The sequence below is a fragment of the Moschus berezovskii genome, chromosome 21 (genome assembly GCF_049115385.1).
Source record: "Moschus berezovskii isolate FMDL1 chromosome 21, NW_MosBer_1.0, whole genome shotgun sequence".
In the NCBI taxonomy this organism is placed as follows: domain Eukaryota; kingdom Metazoa; phylum Chordata; class Mammalia; order Artiodactyla; family Moschidae; genus Moschus; species Moschus berezovskii.
This window is the reverse complement of record NC_142480.1, coordinates 39,548,633-39,560,113: the sequence shown is the minus strand read 5'-3', so window position 1 is coordinate 39,560,113 and position 11,481 is coordinate 39,548,633. Positions and strand designations below refer to the sequence as shown.

Sequence of the window (11,481 nt, the reverse complement as noted above, 5' to 3'; positions counted from 1 at the left end):
ATCCTTGGGGCTGGCTGTCTGCAACATCCCCTGCTTCCCTGTCACCCAAGCCTAGATTGCTGCTATGAAACTTGGAAGCACATTAAAAGTTCAGGGATGTTTGCATGAACAAATATCCTGGGCCCTACCTGGTTCACTGCTTCCTCTCAAAGGCCTTATGGCAGCCCTGCTAGGGGATCAGAGAGCAGAGCCCCACTTCGTAGTCTTTGCACTTGCTTTTCTCTCTTTTGGTAGCAGCATCTCTTCCCCAGCCACCAGCCTGGCCTCCTCTTTTGCTGCTCCAGTGGCACCTTCTGGACAAGGCTTCCCCCAACCCTGACCCCCCCATCTAAATAACACACCCATTCATCTGCTTCCTCTCTTTCTTGGAGTGCTTATTACACTTGACACCATATTCTACATATGTATGTCTACTGCCTGTCTCCTTCCACTAGAATATATGTGCCACGAGGCAAAATGCTCTTTGGATTATTGCTTTATTCCCAGGGCCCACAAGTATGTGGCACGCAGTAGACAGTAAAGTTTGAGTAGAAGGAGTAATTCACCAGCACGGAACTTCACCAAAATGCAAGTGGCCTCCATGAAGGAAGGATAAGTAGAATTTAAATTCACCACTTTGCTAAGAGTGGCAGTGCCTGGCCTTTAGCCAGAGTCTGGTCTTTAGCCGAGACAAAGAACGGAGATTGGGGGAAGGGGCCAAACCCAGTGGTGCGCCTCATCTGCTAGCCAGGAAGTCAGGGATACCCCCCACCCTGGGCCTCTCTAGCTGCCAATGTGACCCCCCCTCCCCAGCGTCCCCAGCCAGCCAAGGTGCCCCACCTCAGAGCATCAGAGAGGGGAACCAGCCCACACATTGTCAGAGGTGACAATGGGGCTCCTGTGTGCCGAGGGCGGTTGGAGAGGGCATGGACTCAGGCAAATGAGGCGTCAGTCCATCAGGCGCACACAGATATAGAGGCGTGCGGGTGGTCTGGGCTTGACTTCCACCTCAGTGCTCGCCAGGATGGAGGCCCACCTCAGGCAGCTCAGCCTGGGCAAGGGGCCCGAGGGGGCTGGGGACAGACAGGCCCTGGCTGAGCTGCAGGAGCTGGCCCTGAGCTGGTTCATGGAGACGCAAGCCCCCCTCATTCTGCAGAACGGAGCCCTGCCCCCCTGGTTTCACGGATTCATCACCCGCAAGTAAGACTTCCCCTGTCCACACGCCCAGCGTGGCCAATAGCCCCTCAGGGCCGAAAAAATGGTCTGGGACCAGATTGGTCCCTGCCTTCTCCATGGAGGAGGCAGGGACCCCAGGAGGCGGTGGGTGGGGAAGCAGACTGGGAAAGCAGACTTAGGAGCACCAAGTTCTCTGACGGCTGCTTCTGTGGGCAAGGTGGGTGAAGGCATTGGCCCCCCACTATGAGTTTGTTGGGGCTGCCAGATTGCCAGAAAAACAGAGGCAGAGGGGTGAGGGCGGCAGGCCAGATCAGAATGCATTCAGACCAGCTCTAATACCTTGATGAATTCCTAGGGGTGCTGTTTCATTTATCATCCAAACCAGAACACTATTAGTAAGTGGAGAATTTGCTAGGAGACCTGTTTTAAGTGGGAACTGTCCTAGGCAATCCTGGATATGCGGTTACTCTAGGAATAAACGCCAAAATGTGGGGGCTGGCTTTCTGATTGGGGTGGGTCTCCAAGCTGCCAAAGCACTTGCTGAAGGAATGACAAATGAGGCCAGCTGTTGGGTCCTCCCGGCCCAGCATATAGCATTGATCCAGGGCCAGCTTCACTGGCATCAACTCGTGTTGTAACACGGGGCCCTTTGCTCAGAAGGGCCCTATTCTTGGCTGAATACACTGCAGTCCCCATGTTGAAATTCTTACTTTTTTACTGAGAGGCTCTAGGTTTTCATTTAGTACTGAACTCTGTAAAATTTGTAGTTGATCCTGCATAGAGCAGGCACTCAGTATTTGGTGAATAAGTGGGTGAGGAACTATTTGGTCTATGTACTGCCAAACCAGAAGACAGCTGGAATTTTCCACCATGCCTCCAGAATACTTGGCATTATTTAGCAGTATCCATAGCTGCCTGGGGTTGAAGGGGATGTGCAAGGGAGGAAGATGAGTACCTAAGAGTTGCTATCACGGTCAGGCTTCAGATATAATAGCACCTTCTCCCTGCAGAAACTCTTGTGCAGTACACATCCTGCACAGCTGTGCAACAATTGTACACACTGCTACACACAGCAATCCAGAGGCAAGGATCCACAAAACTGAAAATCTCCAGCTTTATGGATTCCTTCTTGCTATAGGGCCATTCAGGTGGAAAGGGGCAGTGGCGATTGTGCCCACTGGTGAGGCTGTAAATGGGGCAATGTACGTGAACTTCAGGACTCCCACCCAGCACCAGACTGAGTCTTGAATTTCCTTGACTGAGCCCAGACAGGCCACAGGACCAGCCGAAGTTCTGAGGGAGTTCTCTATAAAGGTCTGGAGGTCTCTGCTCTGGGTCTGAGGCGTGGCTGGCAGGGACTCTGAGGCAGATCTGACTTAGGTTACTCCTGCTGCTGCTGCGGGGAGCCAACCCTGGCTAATGGCATGTCCTCTGCCCAGGCAGACAGAACAGCTGCTCAGGGACAAAGCTCTTGGCTCCTTCCTCATCCGCCTCAGTGACCGGGCCACCGGCTACATCTTGTCCTACAGGTAAGCGAGGAAGCCCTCTGCAAAGGGCAGGGAGGCAGGCTCCAGCTCCCACAAGCCAGCCTTGCAGGTAAGCTCTGAGTCTCCACCAGCCCACACGGCTGGGATTTCCCCAGGCCCTCACTCCCTGACTCCCTCACTCATCCCTCATATCCATCAGGCATTCTGAGCAGCGCCGGCCATATACTAGGAGAAGCCTCTGCCTTCAAGGGGGTGAATCAGAGGGGCGGACAGGGGAGAACCTCCTCCTGATGGAAGACTGGGGAAGGTTCACAGAGGTGAACTTTGAGTCCAGGAGAGAAGGAAGAAAGCAACTTGCTGGGCAGGAAAGGAGGTGTGACTGGGGTTTAGGAAGGTATTTCCAGTAGATTAAACCGCATGTGCAGAAGAGAGACGAGGCAGACTAAGGTGCTGGGGAGCCCACGAGTTGTGGGTGCAGAAGGACGCATGGTCCCAGTGGGGCAGTGCCTGGAGAGGAGGGCAGGCGTGCAGCTCAGGATAGCCTTGGATGCTGGGCTACGTCCGTCGACAATGAAGGGTCATCGGGTCAGACAAGTCTTGCAAGGAACCTGCAGGCAGCCCATGGAAGGAGGACTCAACACAGATACTGGAGGTGTGGGGGCAGTGGGGACCACAGAGGGGTGAGGTCTGGGCTCGATGATGAAATATAGACCAGTGTAAGGCAGTGGTCCTAGAGACAAGGAGACAAGATATCCAGGATGAAGTCAGAGGTGGTGATGTCAGAGTCTGACCCAAGAGTAGGTTGCGAGGTGAAAGTCAGAAAGAGAAAGAAGTTCCCCCTGCCACCAACCCCCAGTTAGCGAGGGAGGCAGGCTGGGGCTCCAGCGAAACTCTCAAAGGTCTCAGATTCAGATTCAAAATTATCATCTGTTCTGACTGTCCCAGTTCAAATCCTGACCTTGAGCAAGTTACTTTGCCTCTCTGCACCTATGTTTCCTCATCTGTTAAAATGGTAATATTGTAGTATATTTACTTCATAGAATTGTTGAATGGGTTTGATGGGTTTAGACCTTTAAAGGTGCTTGTACAGTGTCCAGAACATAGTAAACAAATAAATGTTACTCGTTACTAAAATAGTTATTGTTATTCTGTGTCCCTGATACAGTCCTCAGCATTTTGAAATATACAAACTCAGCAGTTTTCGATGTCTTTCCAGCATCAGGGCTTTGTTTTTATTATTATTATTCAAACATGATCTTGGGTGGAATGCCAACTCATTAAAGAGATAAAAGTGGGGTTCCTCGCAGATACACAGATAGACCAACGAATCCAGAATAAGCCCCCCACATTTGGTTTACCTGATTTGCAACAAATGTCCACTGTAGTTCAGGGATGAGAGACGGGGGAGGCTGGTCTTTTCAATGAGGGGCATGGGAGTAATTGGATATCCAAATGGGAAAAAATGACCCCCACCTCACATCATACACAAAATTTAAATAATTCTAGATGGATCATAGACTCGAGTGAGAACAGCAAAACAATACCCTTATAAAGGAAAACATGGGAAACATTTTTCATGATTTTGTGGCAGGCAAAGATTTCTTACACAAGACCTGAAAGTACTGTTAGAGAAGCTTAACAAATTGAGCTTCTTAAAACTGAGAACTCTTATTAATCAAAAGATACCATTCTGTGAATAAAAGGACAAGCCACAGTGCCGGAGAGGCTTTGTATTGTAATACATACACCTAATAAAGAGTTCATATCGAGAATATAGGAGGAACTCCTGCAAATCTGTAAGACAAAGACAGCACAGGCAAGATAGAGGCACTTCATAAAAGAGGGTCCAAAAAGGACAGTTCAGCAGCTTCAGTGATCAGGGAAATAGAAACTAAAACCACAATGAACTGCTGCTTACAGTAGAAAGACAGAGGCCACAAAATGGTTTGTGAAGACACAGAGCAACTGTAACTCTCATACTTGGCAATGATTTTAGAAAACAATTTGGCATACTCTACTAAAGCTAAGTGTATCCCGGACCCACTGTCCGGGACTCTCCGTCCTGGAATATTCTCAATAGTAGTGAATACATATATTCAGCAAAAAGCCATTATCAAGAATGTTCAGAGTAACTTCATTTATAACAGCCCAGATGTGGAAATAACCTAAATGTCCATCAGCAGAGTGGATACACTGTGGATTTTTAAATTAAATGGAATACTGCCTATCAGTGGGGTTAAAAAGAAGCTAATTCTACATGGACATGAAAAAAATATGATTCTATTTATGTGAATTACCATCATAAGCAAAACTGATCTGTGACAATGGGGGTCAGGGTGAAGGCTCCTCTGGAAGGGACCATAAGGGAGTCTTCTAGGGAGCTGGAAATATTGTCCGTTTTCCTGTAGGTGGTGGTTACATGGGAAATGCATTGAGTGGCACACTTAGTATATGTGTCCTTCACTGTTTACCCTTATTGTTCAGTTACTAAGCCGTGTCTGCCTCTTTGTGAGCCCACGGACATTTTGGGGGCCCCATGCAACCCCACCAGGCTCCTCTGTCCATGGGATTTCCCAGGCAAGAATACTGGAGTGGGTTGCTGTTTCCTCCTCTGGGGTATCTTCCCCACCCAGGGATTGAACCTGCAGTCTCCTGCATTGGCAGGCAGATTCTTTACCACTGAGCCACCAGGGAAGCCCAATACTCTTCCATAAAAAAGGAAAATGAAGAGGGTGGGACTTTACAGGCTGAGGGAGATGGGAGCTGGAATTCCATCTTTTCCACCTGGCCGGAATTCAGGTAAGAGGAGTGAGGCCAAGGTGTGCAAGTGTGGGGTCGGACCTCATCTTTAAGACAGAGGTTTTACTCATCATGGATATTTTGATATTAATTTTGACTTTCTAAAATATTGCATTATTAGTTGTCCTGATTACTGAATTTGTGTCATCCCTTTACATTGTGCATCCGAGCCCCAAGCTGAGTGCCTCACTCCCCCTGCCCTTTCCTTCCTGACTGATGCTGCTGGGGAAGCGGGGTGGCGGGGGTGGAGCGGGTCAGTGGGGGGTGAAACACCACTCCCTGGCTCCCCATCACCTGCAAGGCTGGGCTTGTTGGATGTCAAGTCCTACTTTCCAGAGGAGCATGTCAAGGCCCCAGAGGGCAGCGTGGCCCCGGCTCAGCTCCGGCCCTGGGCCAAGGCAGAGCTGCCAGATGTCCTTGTGTTGCAGGGGCAGTGACCGCTGCCGGCACTTTGTCATCAACCAACTCCGAAACCGGCGGTACCTCATCTCAGGGGACACCCAGAGCCATGGCACCCTGGCGGAACTCGTGCGCCATTACCAGGAGGTGCAGTTTGAGCCCTTCGGGGAGACCCTGTCTGCTGCCTGCCCCCGGGTAGGTGCCCCTCTTCCTTGGGGGGTGGGGGATGGGGCAGAGTGCCCAGGCCAGGGGTGCCCACCACTGGACCACATGCCTTTCTTTGCCTTCTCTATTTCCTGCCAGCCACGGGCGCTCAGTGCGGGGTCCTGGGAGAAGGAAGCAGCGTTCCAGCTGAGGTCTGGGACCTGGTGGGGATGTTTCTGGCTCTGGCCAGCAGTCTCCGGCAGGAGTCTAGAGGCCAGCCAGGGGTGTATGACCACACACTTGCTGTGTCTCCACCACCCCCAGATGGAGGACAATGATCTCTATGACGCCATCACCCTGGGCCTCCACCAAACTAATCTTAGCCTGGAATACCCACCAGAGAAGGCCAGCAGCCCCCCTGCCTCTCCAAAGCACCACGTCTCCTTCCTCCACAAAAGGAAGAGCCTGGATGCAAGTCCCTGGAATCTCTCCAAGGAGGAAAGCATGGAGGTGAGAAGGATTCTGGGCCACTGAGGGTCAGGGTTGCTAGACCAGGAATGTGGGTGCCACACCCACAGTCAGGCCTGGAGCGGCCACCCCAGCCAGTCCCTCAGGCTATGGAGGCTGACCACCAGGCCCTTTGGGAGAGGAACGGCCCAGTTTGGAATCACCCAGTGGTTCACCCATGCCTGCCTCTGCTAGCTGGATTTGGTTCAAACCTTGGCTTGGCCTTTCTGGCTGAGTGACTTTGGTCAAGTCACATAAGCTGAGTCTCAGTTTACCAATCCTGAGGTTCCATTGAGGCTTGAATGAGGGAATGGACATAAAATGTCTGAAAAAAATCCCTTTGTAAACTATACAGTGGGGTGCCTGTGAGTCAATACTTTATCGTCCATAGCACATTTGCAGGGAGGACTCACGGAGACTTTTTTTTTTTTTAATGTATATCAGATCACAGAATGTCGAGGGCTTCTACTCTTGTTTAAAATAAAATCTGAAAGCTTCACCAGGGTTCACAAGAGCCTCCTCAGGTGCCCTGCTACCTTTCCTCCTTCTTCACTTCTCTCTAATCCTACTGGCCTTTGGATCTTCCTTAAACACACCAGCCTTGTTCCCACCTCAGGGCCTTTGCACTTGCTGACCCACTGCCTGGAATACTTTTCCCATCAGATATCCACATGGCTGCTACTCTCACTGCATGCCATTCTCTGCTTAAATGCCCTCTCCTCAGAAAGGACCACCTAAATTATGGAAAATATCCCCTCTCCCACCTGCCATTGTCCCTATCCCATTCCTCAGCTTTGTTCTTCTTCATAGTACTGATCATGAGCTGACAGTATATTATCTTGTGATACACTATTATATGGGGGTGCTTCCCAGGTGGCACAGTGGTAAAGAATCTGCCTGCCAATGCAGGAGACACAAGAGATGCAGGTTCGATCCCTGGGTCGGGAAGATCCTCTGGAGAAGTCTATGGCAGCCCACTCCAATATTCTTGCTGGGAAAACCTGATAGGCAGAGAAGCCTGGTGGACTACAGTCCATAGGGTTGCAGAAAGCCGGACACTACTGAGTGACTGAACAGGCATGCTATTATATCATGTAATACATCAACCACATTAAACAAAAACAGAGTAGTATGTTGCCCATCTCCAAGTTAGAATGTAAACTCCCAACAGGTGGTCTTGCTCATTATGGAGCCCTTGGCACCTGGGACAGTGTCTACACAGTTCTTACTAAATATTTGTTGAATAAATACACAATTGATGGACTTGAGTGTGGCCCATTCTGAAGGGGAAGGGGGCAGTAAGTGGGTAAATGCAGGGGTCTCTCTGGGGGGCAAGGGAGAGAGGAGCAGGACAGGATGATCTCCGGTGGGAGATAGAGCTCATGACCCCTGACCTTGAATGCCAATGTAAGGACCATACTCAGGAGTCCTAGAACATGAAGCTGGCAGGGACCCCGAATGTCCACCAACCCCTGCACATAACGGTCAGGTAAATGAGTCCAAGGCCAGGGGCCTCAGCTTCTCTGAGCAAGCTTCATTTTAGCTGAGGGCAGCCTGGTGGCAGGGTAACCTTTCAGAAGTTCTGTCCCTCTCTCCAGGCCCCTGTCAAGGTGCCCCCCCTCCCGGAGAAGAGAGCTTCCCTTCTGAGCAACTCTTTTGGAGGCTCCAACGACATCATCTATGCAGACCTGAGAAAGATGAACCAGGCACGGCTAGGCCTGGGCACAGATGTATCCGGCTGGCAGGGGCCAGTTCCAGGTGGCAACCAGGCCTGTTCTCCAGGCAAGGAGGCCCCAAGGAGACTTTCAGACGGAAGCCAGAACAAGTCTGATGGCCCAGGACCTACCCTCTCTGGGGAGAGCCCAGACCATGGCCCTAGGGTGTCTCCCACTTCTTGGGGCCTCCTCCTGCCCTCCAGCTCTGAGGCCTCGGGATCCTCAGGGGCTACCTGGAGCCAGGGGTCTCCAAAACTGAGCCATGGGGCCCAGACCTGCTCCCAGAGCACTTGTGCAGACACCTACGAGTCCATCTGGACAGAAGACCTCCCTGAGGACGCCAGGGATGTGCCACGCCGGGAAGGCGGAAGTGCCTATGAGCAGATTGCAGTCTGCTGGGGGGGCCCGGAAAGGACCCCCTGTCCTGGGAGGAGCCCTATGTACAGCAAGCTTTCGGGGTTCACAGACTGTGGTTATGAGAGGATCTCAGGGGTCCCGGAGCTCCCAGAGCCCAGACACACCTATGAACAAATCCCAGGAGCAAGCAGTCAGGAGCAAGGAGGCTGGACGGACACACAGATCCAAGCAGCCAGGAGCAAGGAGGCTGGACGGACACACAAGGTGGGCTCCAGGGTGGGGCAGGGTGGCTGCCAGCCCTCAGGGAGCTGCTGGTGAAGGAGGGAACCTGTGGCCCTCAAACACAGGTGGGTCAGGCCAGCACCACACCCAGAACTTCCCAGCCCTGACTTCTGCTTGGAGATGGTGGGAGAGGCAGAGGTTGGATTTGAATGTAAGATGGGAACTTTCAGGCCCTTCTGAAGTCTTTCTCTGTGGCAGGACTCCTGCCACTGTAGGGGTCTCAGAGCCTCAGAGAGGTGGACAAGGACCCTGGCTCCAGGTTTGACTTGCTTTGTACCTTTTCATGGCTCAGGCACTCCCTACCCATGTGGCTTTGGGCAAAATAGTTTCCCAAGCAACTAAGATCACCAGATTCAGCAAGATAAAATACAACACACCCAGTTAATCTGAATTTCAGATAAACAATGAGTAATGTTTTTTAGCATAGTTACCAGTACTGCAATTATTCCTTATTTATCTGAAGTTCAAACTTAGCTGGGCATCCTGTATTCTTACTTAGCATCTACCCAGGATCTATCTCTATCTCCTCATCTGTAAAGTGAGTTGGTCCTGTGCTGTGTCCAGGGGTGGCTGCCCAGGAGATCATCTCCATGTGCTCAGGAAACAGCCCAGAGACAGCTGTCAATGGATAACTGTTATTCCTGGGGGTTTCTAAGGAAGGAGAAAGGGGGAAGCAAAGACCAGGAGGATGGAGGAAGGTGGTCAGAGTTCCCAGGGAGGCAGAGGAACCCTCCTGAGGGTTCACCCCAGTGTACTTGCCTGTACCTGGAGCCGATGAGCCAGGCGAGCCCCCTCCCCAAGGCGGCAGCCTCAGATCTCCAGCACGTGCAGACCTCCTCTCCCAGCCTGAACAGTAAAACCCTGAGCTCCCAGATGAAAGGCCTTCACCAGAAGCTCTGCCAGCTCCTCCCTCAGGGCAGGGTTGTACCCACACACCCCAGGACAGGGAACTCCCCTGGTTCAAGACAGCTTCTGAGGTTCTGACTCCCAGGACCATAAATCCTGCCTGTGGACAGTCCTTCTAAGAACTACATAAGCCACACCCCCCGTCTGCTCCTCCTCCGGCTGCAAAGTCCTTCTGGGTCCTGAAGGCACCACATACACCCCACCCCCCACCCTACCTAGGGTGTGGCTGAGGCAGAGAGGGCTGGGGTGGGGACCCCTGGAGACCCAATGAAGGAAGTGGGGCGAGAGAGAGCAAGTCCTTCAACCAAACCAGAGGGTTGGAGTGGAGTTTCTAGCACTATGAGGGGCTGTGGAGCAACTAGCCATCTGCATTCCAACCTGGCCTTTCTCTGGCCTTGGGCCCCAGCTCCCAGTCCCTGCAGCAGGACCCTCTGAGCCTGGGTCTCCCCGCCCTGTTCCGGGACCCAGGCTCCAGCATCCTGTCCTTCCTTGCAGCCTGACAAGCTCCGGAGGCTCTTCTTCACAGACAAGAAGCACAAACCCTGAGGAGGCCTGGCTTCCAGCAGCCCACCAGTGGGTTTCCCGGGCCCGGGGCCATGCCAGGGGTTACTGGGAAGCTCTCAGCTTGCTTGAAGTCACCCCTTGGACCATCAAATTCAACCAGCCTGCTCTGGAACCAGGCTCCAAGACAGCCTAGGTGCCTTCCAGTCTCCTGCTGCTCAGGATTGAGTCCCACTCCCCACCCCAGGGCCTCCCACCCATCCAGAGGAAGTCAAGGCCTGAGAGGAGGGGGGACTGGCCAAAGGCAGGGGTAAGCACCCCCTGCTTCCAAGATGAGCAGGCTGGGGGGTCCTGGACGATTGATGGAGCTGGCCTCCCACCACTGAACACTTACTGAGCATGGGACAGGCCCTGTGGCATGGCTGGCATTTTCTTAGCTGAGTGATGTCATTCACTGCTCTGGAGACCAAAACCAGTCCCCCTCATTGTGACCGTATCAGAGAGCGGGGGGTGGGAAGTAGCAGCAGAGTGCCAGCCTCAGAGGGGATGGTTCTGACCCTGGGGCAGCTGAGCTCCTAGGGGCCATCCCCTCTGCCCCTCTCCACCCCCACCTTTATGCGGGCCTCATAATGCAAGCTGGGCAAACCCTGGTCTGACCCTTTTGCTGCAGATGAGTGGGCGGGGTGGGGAGGGGAGGGACTGAGACCCAGAGAGCAGCAGCAACCTGCCTGAGGCTGCACAGTCAGCCAGCCTGGGCACCGCTGGGCAGTTTCTGGAGTCAGCCAGTGGGTGCTTGCTGGCCTCCCTATATGACCAGGTCACCCTCATCTGTGCTCTGCCTCCAGCCAGTGGTGGTCTTTAGGTGGGGCTCTCAGACCCCTCCTAACGCAGGCCCAAACCTGGCCGGCTGCCCGGGCTCAGCCTGGGCGCTGCTGGGCGGTTTCTGGAGCCAGCCAGTGGGCGCCCGCCGGCCATCCCTATGTGACTGGTCATCCCCATGGACCTAGCCCCGTGCCTGATACAAACGTTCACTGGAATGGCTCTCACTGTGAAGGACGTGGAGATGATTTTTCACCCAACATTGGCTCTTCGTGGGGCTCCCTAGGATCTGGGGCACAGATATGTCTCCTCCCAAGGACACAAGCATTGAAATAAAGTTGGTGCCGAAAGTGGGAAGGCAGCGCTTAACCTCAAGAGGTGAGGTGCTCATGGGGGATTTCAAGGAGAAA

The 11,481-nt window shown here is 52.9% G+C and overlaps 1 protein-coding gene across 2 annotated transcripts; it reads left to right on the top strand.

The window, feature by feature from the left end:
- The first annotated feature begins 1,003 nt into the window (after positions 1–1,003).
- SH2D7 (SH2 domain containing 7) lies at positions 1,004–11,068 on the top strand. 2 transcript variants are annotated; one of them, XM_055418008.2, is made up of 6 exons: positions 1,004–1,179; positions 2,595–2,684; positions 5,870–6,035; positions 6,309–6,494; positions 8,090–8,827; positions 10,247–11,068. In XM_055418008.2, exons 1-6 carry the CDS (start codon positions 1,004–1,006, stop codon positions 10,295–10,297), a joined length of 1,407 nt encoding a protein of 468 aa, XP_055273983.2. In that variant the 3' UTR covers positions 10,298–11,068. The 2 variants fall into 2 exon arrangements, with proteins under 2 accessions (XP_055273983.2, XP_055273982.2); XM_055418007.2 differs by lacking the exon at positions 10,247–11,068 and having other exon boundaries at positions 8,090–9,123.
- The last annotated feature ends 413 nt before the right edge of the window (positions 11,069–11,481 follow it).

Coding starts and splice junctions, on each gene's coding strand:
- SH2D7 (XM_055418007.2), top strand. CDS start 1,004: ATGGAGGCCCACCTCAGGCAGCTCAGCCTGGGCAAGGGGCCCGAGGGG. Junction 6,036..6,308: donor TGTCTGCTGCCTGCCCCCGG/GTAGGTGCCCCT, acceptor CACCACCCCCAG/ATGGAGGACAATGATCTCTA. Junction 6,495..8,089: donor CCAAGGAGGAAAGCATGGAG/GTGAGAAGGATT, acceptor CCCTCTCTCCAG/GCCCCTGTCAAGGTGCCCCC.